The sequence below is a fragment of the Onychostoma macrolepis genome, chromosome 09 (assembly GCF_012432095.1).
Source record: "Onychostoma macrolepis isolate SWU-2019 chromosome 09, ASM1243209v1, whole genome shotgun sequence".
Taxonomy (NCBI): Eukaryota; Metazoa; Chordata; class Actinopteri; order Cypriniformes; family Cyprinidae; genus Onychostoma; species Onychostoma macrolepis.
In genome coordinates this window covers 21,771,483-21,787,618 of record NC_081163.1, presented here as the reverse complement: position 1 = coordinate 21,787,618, position 16,136 = coordinate 21,771,483, and the positions used below count along the sequence as shown (strand labels likewise).

General features: G+C 40.6%; 1 protein-coding gene across 1 annotated transcript in view; it reads right to left on the bottom strand.

Moving 5' to 3' along the window:
• The window catches only part of si:dkey-11f4.7 (piezo-type mechanosensitive ion channel component 2), a 718,195-nt gene that overhangs the window by 477,745 nt on the left and 224,314 nt on the right, over positions 1–16,136 (bottom strand). The window contains 1 exon segment of the mRNA XM_058786444.1: positions 6,938–7,035. Within this exon segment, the coding sequence (XP_058642427.1) occupies positions 6,938–7,035 (98 nt within the window).

The following is a 16,136-nucleotide window of genomic DNA, read 5'->3' as shown; positions in this document are numbered from 1 at the left end:
AAGACACTGGGGAATAACAAGTAGTCCAGACGAAAACTAACTAAACAGGCAGGAACTAAATACACATGACAATTACTGATAATGACGAAAAAACAGCTGGACAAGACTTAACTAATGATCACACTTTACAAGGACAGGAACATGACCAAATATGGAAACAAGAGGCGGGAACACATGACACACACGACAGAGGACTGACATAACTCCCCCCTCCCGGAAGGCGCGTCCCGGGCACTCTGGAGGCCCCTCAGGACAGACATAGACAGGAACACAGGACGGGGACCTCCAGAGCGGAACAGACAGACGGAGGCCAAGGCAGGGCTGGGAGCTCTGGCGGCCATGGAGGAGCTGGGAGCTCCAGAGGCCATGGCTGTACAGGGAGCTCAGGAGGCCATGGCAGATGGTCTTCGTGGCCGTGGCCACATTCCTCGGCCCGCCCACCCTACCCAGAGCTCTACTACTCCCCCCCCAAAATTTCCTTGGGCAATCTAGGGGGTATCAGGAGCCCTCCGGGGCTTAACGAACAGGAAAGGACAGTACACTGGGGCCGCCTGCCCTCGATGAGTCTCTATGGACAAGACAAGGTTAGATGAAAATGTTCCTGTGGGCGCAACAAGACTAAAAACAGCACTCCTGGCCGTGACGTGTGGACTGGATCCACGGGGACCCTGCACTGGACTGGAGTCAGCGGCGGCCGGCGGGCTTGCACTCCAGGCAGGCTTGCCACATGCGCTCCAGGCGGGCTTGCCACATGCACTCCAGGCGGGCTAGGGTGAGTGGCGGCCGGCGGGCTAGACACAGCCACAACCGGCGGACGGCGGCGATGATATCCCCGCGAACGGCGGGCTAGAGGGAGCCGAGGACGGCGGCAGACTGGAGGGGCTCGCGGCCAACGGACTCACGGCGATCCTGCCGAACTCCCATGCCGACTTTCCGTGGGCTACGGCGGGATGAAGAGTGGCGACTTCCATGCCGCGGGACAGACAGGAACAAACAGGAACCAAAATAAAAACTTTCCAAAAACGAACAAAACAAAACGAGGTGAAGGGGCGCCGCTTACTGTATTTAGATCTGGTCTTCTGTCATGGCGCACACAGCAGGGAGGAACGAGAAACACGGAGACGAGGATAAACTTCAAAATAATAGTCGACATCAGGGCAGGGCAAGACAAGGTAAGGTTAACACAGACAGGAACACCGGGGAATAACAAGTAGAACACTAACTAAACAGGCAGGAACTAAATACACATGACAATTACTGATAATGACGAAAACACGGCTGGACAAGACTTAACTAATGATCAAACTTAACAAGGACAGGAACATGACCAAATATGGAAACAAGAGGCGGGAACACATGACTATAATCCCAAACTATAATTCCTGACAATGGAATTACTACAATGTTTGAAATCGTGTAAAACATTTTGAATATGATAGGCAATTCATTTTTTTTTAATTTCTTACGGCGCGATGATGTTTTCATGCTCTATATAAAACAATAAAAGTAATATGAGTGTACACTGTAACATGATGAATGCTACAAGTCTAGGTATGTTTAGTACATGTTTATTATTAATAGCTTACTCTGTTCAGAAATAGATTTTATTTTATAATTTATACTTATTATGCCCTTTTCTAAACAATAATAATTAGTTTCTCAGATATAAGATTACTTTCTTTTTTTATGATAGTACAAAGCATGTGTGAGTCTATGGCTACAAAACACACACACACACACACACACATATATATATATATATATATATATATATATACAGATGTTCCTGATATTAACATGCTCACAAATGTTTTTTTTTTTTTTTTGGTTGTTTGTGTTTTATTGAGTCAGATACCTGCACCACAGATGAATCCTGATGTCTCTTCAAAATGATTTACTTGTTTCACTTGTTGAACAGAATCTGTTGCAGGAACGACTCAACATTTGTTCACATCTCTGTGGTTAGATCAGTGTGCACAATAATGTGTCTTTGACCTTCATTATGTATGTTTTGATTATACTGTGTTGTAAATAAAATACAAATAATTTAAAAAAAAAAATTTTTTTAATCACCTCACATTCTCTCTTACCTGCCTCAAAGTCACAGTCAAACTAATGGGCTATTAGGGGCCATTAGGGGAGGGCCCTTTGTCTCTCAGGTGAGACTCACTTAATATTCAAGGCCATTGCCACTCCCTCGCATATAGTCTTTCAATCACAAAACATGTCTTGAAAAATTTAAATCAATATATTGTTTTCTGTGATTGAGTAAGCAGAATAATTTTCACATAATTTTGAAGTAAATATTCTAGCCTACAAGACTGATTACTCAAAAGTCTGATTCAGAACTATTTAGTGTGGGTTTTAAGGCCTTATTTCAGCTACATTTTTTTTCCCCCCCAAAACTTACTAACAACGCATAATATTTTTTTTCTAAAAAAATGAGAACATGTACATCCATCTTGGTCACATATTATCGTAACACAGTTTGTGCTGAATACAAAAAAATGACATGTTGGTCAATAGTATGTTTTAAGTAGCTGAAATAAGCACAAATATCAGGGCATGTCAAAACATCTCAAGGGCCCCAAAATGACCTCAGATCCCAGAGGGTTAAATCTGTATGTGGGTGTGTGGATCCATATGCAAAGCTTTATTCAACAGCATGGTTAAACAGACATGGGTTGACAGCAATGACAGGTATGGTACAGGCAAGACAGAGAGTAATCCAAGGACAGGCGTGGGTCAAACAGCGGTGAACGTAATCCAGAGGGCCAGACAAAGGAGTAATCCAGCTAAAAGACTATAGTCCAGAAGAGGGGCGAACAGCATCCGAGCGGGCGAGACAAAGGAGTAATCCAAAGCAGGTTAAAGTCCAGGACAGGCAGGCAGAGAACAGACTAGACGAAGTAAAACAAGGCTAGAATCAAGAGACGGGTAAACAGGTAATAAACAGGACAGACTAGACTTAGAAAAACATGGTATGGCTCCGTAATGTAGCTATCACTAGGAGAGTGATAAATGCTAAACAATATTCGGACGATCTGAGAAGGATCAAAGTGGGTGATATATAGTGTGTGTCATTGGTTGCAGGTGAGAGAGTGTAATCAGTGAAGTGGAGCATTGGAAATGTAGTCCGTGGTGACATGTGAAAGTCTGTGTAGTGAGAGAGTCAATATAATGGAAGAGCGACCTCTGGTGGCAATCGGAACCGGATTCGTGACAGAGCCCACCAGAGCAGGACAGAAGACCACCACGGCGAAGCAGGCAGAGCTGAAGACCACCAGAGCATAGCTGAAGACCACCATGGCGGACCACCAGAGCAGGACAGAAGACCCCCATGACGGAGCAGACGGGGCAGATTGAGTAGAAGGCCACCAGAGCAGGATAGAAGACCACCACGGCGAAGCAGAAGGAGCTGAAGACCACCAGAGTGTAGCTGATGACCACCATGGCGAAGCAGATGACCACCAGAGCAAGGCAGAAGACCACCAAGGTGAGGCAGGCAGAGCTGGAGACCACCACGGAGGCTAGACTGATCAGGAACCTGTGGCAGAGACTGAGACCTAGGGAAAACTGAGGCACCTGAGACAGATAGTGAATTTACGGTCTCAAGGACCAAGGCAGGGAACACAAAAAGTTCATCAATAGTCTCCCTGGTGACCACTGAACGGCCAGTCAAGTCATAAACTGGCTCATTTACTGAAAATGGAACAGGTAGACAGTTCATAATTTGACTCATAATTCCTGATTAAATCTGAAGGGACAGACACTTCAGACTCAACAGCAGAATTTAGACAGACAGTTTGAGTATATTGGCAGTGACTGAATGAGTTAATAGTTCACCTGTGACCACATATGTAAAGACAAACAGTTCACTACTGGATGTATTGACTGAAACTGGATTGGCAGACAGTTCAGTGACAAGAACTGAGCAGGTAGACAATTCACACTCAGACCTATTAATAGAAACTGGACAGACATATGGTTTAACATCCAACTCATTGACAAAAACAGGACTGACAGAAAGTTCAAAATCAGGTTCGTTAACTGAAACCTGATAAGCAGACAGTTCAAAACTGGATATATTGGCAGAGATAGGGTGAACAGACTGTTCAAAACCAAGAGCATTGAACTGAACTGACAGACAACTGATGGACTGATACTGGGCAGGCAGATATTACTAAATCAGAATTGTAGATAGTATCAGAATAACCAGGTGATTCAACATCATGCTCATGGAGGGGAACGGGACTGGCAGAAAATTCAGAAACAGATTAAAATAGACACCCACAGTAAATAGAGAGCCAGCAGACAACAAAGCAAAATCCATAAATTGACTGAATGATGTACGCGGACCCTCATGTCTAAGCTTAGATTTTAGAGGCTGATTAATGCCATCGTAGAAAAACTCTATCAAAACACACTAAATCTGAATAGTGAGCGATGGCTAAATATTCTCGAATACAATTCTCCAATGATAGCGTGCCTTGTTTAAGGGCTAATACTATTCTTGCTGTGTCCATACCTGGCCAATGTTCCTCTGAAAAGCTGCTGGATCCTTGTGTGGCCGAGTATTCTGTAACGGGGCGAACAAGATGAGAGACGTGCAGATACATTTAAAAAGCTCTATTCAACGACATGGTTAAACAGGCATGAGTCGACAGCAATGACAGGTGGCACAGGCAAGACAGAGAGAAATCCGAGGACAGGCGTGGGTCAGACAGCGGCGAACGTAATCCGGAGGGCCAGACGAAGGAGTAATCTAGCTAACAGACTATAGTCCAGACGAGGGGCGAACAGTATCCGAACGGGGTGAGACTAAGGACTAATCTGAGGCAGGTTAAAGTCCAGGACAGGCAGGCAGAGAACAGACTAGACGAAGTAAATCAGACTAGAATCAAGAGACGGGTATACAGGTAATAAACAGGACAGACTAGAATTAGAAAAACATGGTAAGGCTCCGTAATGTAGCTATCACAAGGAGAGCAATAAACGGTAAACAATACTCGGCAATCTGAGAAGGATCTAAGTGGGTGTTATATATCGTGTCATTGGTTGCAGGTGAGAGAGTGTAATCAGTGAAGTAGAGCATGGGAAATGTAGTCTGTGGTGATGTGAAAGTATGTGCAGTGAGAAAGTCAATATAATGGAAGAGTGGCCTCTGGTGGCAATTGGACGGAAGTCCACGGACCGGATTTGTGACAGTGAGTGTGTGCGGGAAAAAAATAATGAAAAATTCAGATGTAACCCGCTTTGTAATTGTTAACATTTTCATAAGTAACTGCAATGTAATTACACTTTTTTTTTTCCTCAGTAACTATAACTGATTACAGTTTTTGTATATATTTTGTAATTTAGTCTCTGGGGTCAACGGTAGCGCCGGCGATACCAGATAGTTTTTTTTTAAGATCAGTGAAAAAGACACTAAAAATACTCTGTTGATTTTGGTCACACAAATAAGTGTTATACATCAATTGAAACTGTTAAGTGTCTACTTTTATTTGTGTACACTCACAATAACAACACAACTTTGTGCTTTTGGAAAAATAAGAAAACAAACAGGGTGCGCTCTCTATCTTCTCCATCTCCGCGAACTGTTTTTAGAAATGCGTCACTAAAATGAACTGTAACTCAGCAAATACTCAGCACACAGACATGGGAGTTATATCTATATAAAGCTTGAAGTGTTCATTGTTATCAAAAACAAACATTCTGTGATGAAGTAATCCGTATAAAACCAACACGATGTCCAGTCTTTCCCGTCTGACTCATTATCTCTAATGAAATCCCGCTCGCGCCGTTCATATGTAAATAGCCACGTGGGACGTGCGCACGTGCAAACACCCAACACAAACAAAGAGTGGAGATCCTCATCGTGGCTACTGTTACTGTCCGTGCTTATTAAAGGCAGGATTTCCCTCGAAAGAAGAACACGATTTCATCCAGTAGAGGAGATCAATCTGATGAGTAAGTAATGTTTATTTTTTGCATTAGTTACCATGTTATTGTGAACAGATTTACTAACAGTTAGTTGGGTTTTTCCCAAACTACAACATGATGAATGCTACGCGTCTAAGAATGTTTAGACCATGTTTATTATTAATACTCTGTTCACAAATAGATTTTAACACCGTGCTAAACAATAATAATTCGTTTCTCAGATATAAAATATAATTTTGTATAGTACAAAGTACATAGTTTTATAGTACAAAGCATGCTTGAGTCTGTGGCTACAGAATTATATCATAGGCTACTATAAAATCATACATACTAGACTATATGACTACAAAATCATAGTTGTGTTTTTCCCAAACTATAATTCCTGACTACAATGTTTGAAATCGTGAAAAACATTTTGAATATGATGGGCAATTCATTGTATTTAAATTTCTTACGGCGCGATGATGTTTTCATGCTCTATATAAAACAATAAAAGTAATATGAGTGTACACTGTAACATGATGAATGCCACGAGTCTAAGTATGTTTATTATTAATAGCCTACTCTGTTCAGAAATAGATTTTAATAACGTGCTAATCAATAATAATTAGTTTCTCAGTTGTAAGATTTCTTTCTCTTTTTTTATGATAGTATAAAGCATGTGTGAGTCTATGGCTACAAAACCTATATATATATATATATATATATATATATATATATATGTGTGTGTGTGTGTGTGTGTGTGTGTATAAATATAAAAATGCAAACATGTACATCCATCTTGGTTACATATCATTGTAGCACAGTTTGTGCTGAATACTGAAAAAAAAAACAATTACATGTTGGTCAATAGTATGTTTTAATAGCTGAAATAAGCACGAATATCAGGGCATGTCAAAACATCTCAAGGGCCCCAAAATGACCTCAGACCCCAGAGGGTTAAATTACATAATTTAGTTACATATAACTAGTTACTTCTCAACACTGGACTTACCATCATCTTCTAATTCTATTTCATGATGTTCGTCCAAGGAGGAAGACGAAATATTTATTTGATCACCACACTTTCCATAGATCTGCCTTTCCGTCAACCTTTAATGGAAAAAAACAACAACATATTATACCACAGATGAGATGAGTTATGATTTTAAAACAATGTAGTTGAAATTACATATAGTTGCTTGCTTTAATTGGGATATACAAAAAGAGGTACAGCACCATCTAGTGTTTTTGAACCTCATTTACTGTTGTTATAAGATGTGTATATAGCTCGAACCATTTCAGAATAACAGTAAAGTACAGACAGAATAACAGGAAAAAAATCCTTGCAACAAGTTAGAACAAAGCTTTTATACTTTATTTGGACATTGTCAATGTAGAGAAAATGAGAGCAAAGGGGGTTATATACTAACAAAATGCTTTTCTGTCATCTGTAGTCAGTTTATTGATCACACTCTATACATAGACAAAAACATTACTGTTTGAATTGCTTTGCTGCTCATAAAAGTAACTTGTTTCTTTCTCATTCTCCCCCTTTTTTCCTGATGGAAAAAAGCTGCAGTATTTATGAATGTGTCACCAATAACTATCACCATGAGAAAGGGATTGTACCCCAAGCATCTCCAAAGTGATTAAACCTGTAATGTACTGTAAGTGGCTTTGAAATGTCTCCATAGGTAATATGAAATTAATTTATGTAAAACAGTAACAAATGTGAAAGCTCAGAGCAGAACTGGAAACAGTAACAAGGCTTCACAATGGAGATCGTGAAGTGGATCACTGTAAAGACTCATGTACGAAATGGAACTAGGAACAGACAAAGATTAAATAAATTGTGATGAGATCTCTTAAGTTGCTCACTTATGGCCTCTGAAAACTGGGAAGGTTGCAGATAAAACACTAAGTTTCTGATTTTTTTCCACATCAGCTGGTCCAAAAAAATGTATATCATCAATACACAATCAAAGCACATGCTTTGAATTGTTAGCCTACACTGTAAAAATAATAATAAGAATAATAATACTGTCACGATGTCCAGCTGGAGTGCCCATGAGCTCCTCTAGAGGGCACTCCATCCCAGACCTTTGCCACTGTTTCTTGGAATCCATTTCCCATAACACCCCATGCCTAGGAACTACCCTTGTTTCCTGTCTGGAGGACTATAAAAGACACACACAAACACACTCTAATCGCGAAGTCTTGTTTAGCTGTTAGCGGACATTACTGAGAGTTACTCTCTGTTTTCATTGCCTTGTTCTTGCCTTGCCTTGTTTTTGACCTTGGACTGTTTACTGCCTTGACCACTGCCTTTTTTCTGGATTACTCTTTTGCCTTGCCTTGACTATGATCTGTTTTAATAAAGCTCACATTTGGATCTTATCTCATGCCCTGTCCGTGAAATTTCACGTTTAATGCCACGTCAGATCCCTCACTGGACTTTTGAACAATATATTGATTTTGCACTCTGGTTGAGTGGTTCCTCATTTACTGTTGCGATAGCTGATGAGGAACCCTGTTATCCTCCAGTATCCGCCACACCAGTGTATTTGCACGTCATGTCTGGAGTTGTTCACATCATGTCTGCTACGCCAGAGCCTGCTCACATCATGTCTGCTACTTCAGGGCCTGCCAAGCCAACGCCTGCTACTCCAGGGCCTGTTAACATCATGTCTGCTACTCCAGGGCCTACTCACATCATGTCTGCCAAGCCAGAGCCTACTCACAAGATGGATGCCTCTCAAGAGCCTCTTCACAAAATGGTCGCCACTCAAGAGCCTCTTCACACAAGTCCCCAGCCAAGATGGCCGCCATACCTGAGCCCCCGGCCAAGATGGCCGCCACGCCTGAGCCTAGCCACACCTGGCCAATATGGCCGCCACAACTGAACCTCACCACGCCACGGTTGTCACTTCAGAGCCTCGTCATGTCACAACTGCCACTCCAGAGTCTCGACTCATGATGACTACAATGCCAGAGCCTACTGTCAAGATGGCTATCATGTCAGAGCCTTGTAATGCCATGGTCACATTGCCAGAGTTCTGTCCCGCCACGGCTGCCATGCAAGTTTCCCCTAAGGATTTTTTTGGGGGGAGGCTATAGTACCCAAACTCTTGCAGATGCAGAGCTTGGGCCAGGACTGACAAAAATGATTGCCAGTGTTATGGACCCACCACTGATGTCAGTGCGAGCGACTGGCATCCCAGTGGTTTCGTCACTGTCAAGCCTGGCAGGCCTCCCTCTGTCTGCTGCACTGCCCGTGATGGCGGTCGCCATTTTGAGTGTGTGGGCTGCACACTGTCTCCTCCAGAGGCCTCTCTTGCCCACAAGTCTGCCCCAGAGGACTCTCCTGTCCATGAATCTGCCCCAGAGGCCTTTCCTGTCCATGAGTCTGCCCCAGAGGCCTCTCTTGTCCATGAGTCTGTCCCAGAGGTGGCGGCTTCCGCTGCAGAACCTTCCGAGGTGGCAGTATCCACTTCTGAACTCACAGTCTGTCCTGCCACGGCCAAGGAGGCCATTCATTAACTCACTCTCTATCCTATTACGGCCGCAGAGACCGTTGTTAACCTATCTGTGCTCTCTGTTTCAGTTCTGCCTGATTCACCTTTGTTGTCTCATGCCTCATTAGCGTTATGGTGGTGGATACCTGCTCTTCTGTGGTGATCATCTGTTCCACTGTGGGGATCTGTGCTACTGTCTGCTCTGCTGTGTTGGTCACCTGCTCTGCCCTGGTGGCTTCCTTCTCCACCAGCTCTAATCTTGTGGTCTTCTGTTCCGCCGGCTCTAACCTTGTGGTCTTCTGCTCTGCCTTGGCTCCCTGCTCCGCCGGCTCTAGCCTGGTGGTCTTCTGCTCCGCCTTGGCTCCCTGATCTGCCAACTCTGCCTCATTCTCCAGGTCCTCCACTGTTTCACGGTCTGCCACTGCTCCATGCCCCAGGTCCTCCATTGTTCCACGGTTTGTCACTGCTCCATGGACCTGGCCCCCCGTCCCTCCTCTGTTCCACCTCTGCCTCCCTCCTGGACTGCTATGACCTGATGAGGAGCGTCTGGAAGCCACTCCTTAACCCCCTGGGGTCGACAAACGCGTATACGCATTTTGAGGCAGATTTTCCTGATAAAGCCGAAATGAGCTTGAATTACTCTGCCATTTTTGATCGTACAGATAAGAGCAATATACCATTCGAATCTGTAAGGGGTCTACTTTTATTTGTATACACTCATAATGACAACTAAACTTTGTGCTTTTGAAGAATAAAGAAAACAAACAGGGTGCGCTCTCTGTCTTTTCCGTGAACTGTTTTTTGAAACACATCACTAAAATGAACTGTAACTCAGCAAATACTTCACACAGAGACATGAGAAATATATCTATAGAAAGCTTGACATGTCTACTCTCAAATGAAGCAAGTTTTACTGAAAACAAATATTCTGTGATAAAGTAATCCGTATGAAACCAAGTACATGTCCAGTTTTTCCGTCTGGTCTCATTATCTCTAATTAGGTCACGCCCACGCGCTGTTCGCGCTATTGTTATTACAAATCACCACGCGAGCCACGCGGCATGTAAACGCCCACACCACCATAAACAAAGCAGCAACGCGTTCATCTCAGATACTTTTCAGTTTTGGAAGAACATGCGGTGAGGAAAAAGCCTTGTATTTACCCCCAGAAGACGCGCCGAGAGGAAAAAGCTTTGTTTACCTCACAAACAGAACGCGAGCGTGGCTGGAGCCGACGGAGGAGGAGATATTCTATACCGAGTAAGTAATGTTTCTTATTGGCATTCGATAATGTGTTGTTGTGACAAAGATTAAAGCATTTTCTAGTTGAACTTTTCCCAAACTATAACTCCAGAATAAAATGTGTGAAATCGAGTGCAACATTTAGAAATATGATAGGCAAACTTTAATTGCATTTAAATGTTGCACGACGTGAGGATAGTTATATGTTCTATAAACAATGATATAAAAGTAATGTCTAAGAAAGTTTAGACAAATCTTTACTGTGATGTAGCCTACTCTGTTTGCAAATACCTGCTCAAACATGTTTATAATAAGCTTAACAATAATAACTTAGATTCTCAGTTATAAATTGTTGTTTTTGTATTGTATGATAATACATGCAAAGCATGTGTGCATCTGTTATAAAATCACGTGGGCAATATTGGTGATGGCTAATGTAATAATATAGTTGCTCCTGATAAGCCGATTAACATCCTGACTAATTTATTTAAGTGTATGTTTGGGGGAGGGGGTGCTTTATTTATTTTGAATAGTAACAATATGTAGGCCTATATATTATAATAAATATAATGTACTGTTTTTGCTGTACTTTGGATCAAATAAATGCAGGATTGGTGAGCTGAAGACACTTCTTATAAAAAAAAAAACCATTACAAATCTTACTGTTTAAATAATTTGACTGGTAGTGTATGTATTGTCACCATGTTTGCATTGTCTTTGTCCGTTCATTGTGTTGCTCACGTCTGTTTTGTGTTTTCTCATGCAGTTTCTGCTGTCTCCCATTTTCATGGGTTCCAGTTTCCTGCCACTGTTTTGGATATTTTGGATATTGCACCCACAATGTCTTGACTCTTCTGTTGTTTATTTGTTTGTTTGTTCCTAATAAACTGTTTAACTGCACTTGCAAGTGAATCTCAAGTTATTTTATGTGATAGTTATTGTATACACATTTCTTTTTTCCTCACATTCTTTCTTGTAACTCTTCTCTCTCAGTCTCTCTTGTTTTAGAAAATGTCATTTTAATTTGTGAAATCGCCACCAGATGCTCATCTTGTAAAAAAGGGCTGCCAAACAAAAACTGTTAATTAAAAATAACCTAATTTAAATAAAAGGCAAAAACCTTTACTGAAATTCTACAGAAAAAAACAAAAAAACAAAAACACATTATTTTACAGGTATTTCCTCAATTATTACAATCAAACACCTTTGCTGTATAAAATAAAATAATAACAAATTGTTGAATGACTCGCACCAAGAGAACATTAAACACTAACAGATCTCTCGAGATCTAAGCATCTTCACTTATTACTGACCAGTTTGACTACATTTCATACAAAATTTCTTGCTGAGAATTAACAGAGGTTTAGATGTAATTTTTTTATTGAAAATATTGAAGTTTAATGTCACCACGATAGAGATCAGTGTTTGCTTTAGCTGGGCTCTTTACTCTTGATTTCTTAAATATTAATTCCCCTTCAGGAACGCTCTGAATCATGCGTGTAATCAGTCCAATGGATGGGCGAGACATCACGGGTGGGGTGATGTAGAGACCAGGGAGTATACAGTGGGTACGGAAAGTATTCAGACCCTCTTAAATTTTTCACTCTTTGTTATATTGCAGCCATTTGCTAAAATCATTTAAGTTCATTTTTTCTCCTCAATGTTCACACAGCACCCCATATTGACAAAAAAGAAACAGAATTGTTGACATTTTTCCAGATTTATTAAAAAAGAAAAACTGAAATATCACATGGTCCTAAGTATATGAGTGTCACAGCAAAGGGTCTGAATACTTAGGACCATGTGATATTTGAGTTTTTCTTTTTTAATAAATCTGCAAAAATGTCAACAATTCTGTGTTTTTCTGTCAAAATGGGGTGCTGTGTGTACATTAGCGGAGCTTATTTAGATATTTATTTTGTTAAGGAAAATTAATGGTCACTTTATTGCATTATTGCCACAGAAAGACAAACATTTAGATGAAAAAGGCATTATACGCAATCTCCCAGCCAAGGATGAAGTCATTATATACATTAAAAATAATTTGAGACAAATATAATGTAATTTAATGAAAACTATGTGAGTGGCACTCTGTGGCGCAGCTGAATTGTGAACAGTGCCCAGAGTCGCAGCTGGGATCTGCGGACAGTTGCCGGTGGCGCCGCAACGCTCTGCGCTTCTCATCCAGTGTGTGACCACTTTAACCCTCTGGGGTCTGAGGAAGTTTTGACATGCCCTGATATTTTAATGGCTAAAGTCTAAAAACACTGCATTCAGCACAAACTGGGCTACAATAATATGTGAGCAGCTTGTACGTACGTGATTGTATTTTTGAGAAAACAACGTTTATGCGTGGTTAGAAAAAAAATAAATTTTTAAAGTAACTGAAATAAGGCCATAAAACACATACAGAACATTTGTTCACAAGACTTTTGAGAACTGGATCTTGTAGCCTAGAATTTTTGATTCAAAATGATCTGAAAATAATCTAACTCACTCATTCAGAGAAAACAATATATTTATTTAAATTTTCTAAGTCACTTTTTGAGTAGAAAGGGTCTATGCGAGAGGGCGTGAACTATCCTGGATAATGCTGTGACTCACACCTGAGAAGACAAAGACCCGCATAATGAGCTCCATAATGAGCCATTGAATCAGGTGTGTGACAGAGAGGGAATTGCTACAAGAAAGAATGTGAGGTAAAAAGAAATGTGTATACATATAACTATCACATAAAATAACTTGAGATTCACTTGCGAGTGCAGTTAAACAGTTTATTAGGAACAAACAAACAAATAAACAATAGAAGAGTCAAGACATCGTGGGTGCAATATCCAAAATAGTGGCAGGAAACTGGAACCCAGGAAAACAGGAGACAGCAGAAACTGCATGAGAAAACACAAAAGAGACGTGAGCAACACAATGAACGGACAAAGACAAAGCAAACATGGTGACAATACATACACTACCAGTCAAATTGTTTAAGCAGTAAGATTTGTAATGTTTTTTTGTTTTTTTTTAAGAAGACTATATTATTACATTAGCAATCAGCAATATTGCCCACGTGATTTTATAACATAGATGCACACATGCTTTGCATGTATTATCATACAATACAAAAACAACATTTTATAACTGAGAAACTAAATTATTATTGTTAAGCTTATTATAAACATGTTTGAGCAGGTATTTGCAAACAGAGTAGGCTACTTCACAGTAAAGATTGGTCTAAACTTTCTTAGACATTACTTTTATATCATTGTTTATAGAACATATAACTATTCTCACGTCGTGCAACATTTAAATGCAATGAAAGGTTGCCTATCATATTTCAAAATGTTGTACTCGATTTCACACATTTCATTCTGGGGTTATAGTTTGGGAAAAGTTCACCTAGTAAATGCGTTCAACTTTGTCACAACAACACATTATCGAATGCCAATAAGATACATTACTTACTCGGTATAAAATATCTCCTCCTCCGCCGGCTCCAGGTGTGCTCGCGTTCTGTTTGTGAGGTAAACAAAGCTTTTTCCTCTCAGCGCGTCTTCTGGGGGTAAATACAAGGCTTATTCCTCACAGCGTGTTCTTCCAAAACTGAAAAGTATCCGAGATGAACGCGTTGCTGCTTTGTTTATGGTGGTGTGGGCGTTTACATGCCGCGTGGCTCGCGTGGAGATTTGTAATAACAATAGTGCGAGCAGCATGTGGGCGTGACCTAATTAGAGATAATGAGACCAGACGGAAAAACTGGACATGTCCTTGGTTTCATACGGATTACTTTATCACAGAATATTTGTTTTCGGGAAGACTTACTTCATTTAACAGTAGACATGTCAAGCTTTCTATAGATATATTTTTCATGTCTCTGTGTGAAGTATTTGTTGAGTTACAGTTCATTTTAGTGACATGTTTCAAAAAGCAGGTCGTGGAGACGGAAAAGACAGAGAGCGCACCCTGTTTGTTTTCTTTATTCTTCAAAAGAACAAAGTTTAGTTGTTATTATGAGTGTATACAAATAAAAGTAGACCACTTACAGATTTGAATGGTGTATTGCTCTTATCTGTACGATCAAAAATGGTAGAGTAATTCAAACTCATTTCAGCCTTGTCAGGAAAATCTGCCTCAAAACGCGTATACGCATTTGTCGCCCTGAGAGAGTTAAAGGGGTCATATAATGCCATTTTTGTACAAGCTAATATGATTCTTTAGGGTCTAAATTGAAAGTTTGTAATATACTTTAATTAAAAATTCTCATTAGTATTGTAAGAAAACACTCATTTTACCTGCTCAAAAACAGCTCTGTTTTCAGCACACCGTTTTAGTGTGTGTGTGTTTTTAAATGCTAATGAGCTTTGCTCGCCCCACCCCTCTGTTCTGTGGGGCGTTTTTGACACAACACACGTGGAGTGTTGCCTTGACAACAGTTGAGGGTATATTTTGAAGAATGGCAGCGGGAGTCTCTGAGGATACTGTGCAACCATATCAATTCGAACCGGAGTCGGACCCGGAACAGGATGACGGCCCCGAAGAAGTTCGACAATTAAGGCTCGAACGGGACGTTTCTGAATGGTTGGTTAACGTAATGTCACTTTTATCTATTTTTGTGTGTACTGTCAGGTAGAGTAGTGAGATACGAACGCTATGTGTTTACTGATACGTTAGTTCATTGACAGATTGATGTTACAGCTAATGGTCATGAAAAATAAATTCGGTAAATGTAGGCTTGTCAGTGATGCGTAACGTTATCTATGCAGTGTTAGGTACAACTCTCAGGGCGGAAACCATTAATTTTCATGCAGTTATAACTGTTTTTTATTTATTTAAATTTTTTACATTACTTCTTAACAGACACCGTTATAAACCATCTACAAAAGTAAGCTTAGTGTAGTGTTATCATGTTAACTTTAATACCTGCGTACACAGTTTGTAATAACACAATAACCATAACGTTTTGTTCATTATAAACGTGGGATTATTAATTATATTGAGAACGTCGTAAATAGAAAACATGCATGTACCTTGAATGTAAACATTAGCCACATACATCGTGAAGCGTGCTAGTGATTTGCAAAGATTAATATAAAGATTAATATAAAGGTTAATTAAACGTTACACTCACTTCTTCTGGAGGTTCAGCAGGAACACGAATAGTTGGTACCGATTCTTTTTTCAGGAGCAGCTTCTTAGCAAAACCAGCTTTATACTGACCTTCATTTATAAAGCAGTCTGGTGAAAAATGATTCGCGCAAACATGAAAACATTGACGTGGCTCGTGGGGAATATTCCTTCAAAAGCAAAACTCAGCCACTGTGTCTTCAGCGGTTTGGACTTAGGAACATCAAAATGACTGCTGTGTTCATTATTGCACCGAGAACAGAACACCACAATCGCTTAGACGCCATTCTGCTCATAGACAGCTCCAGCGTATATCAACAATGACGCGCGGACTAT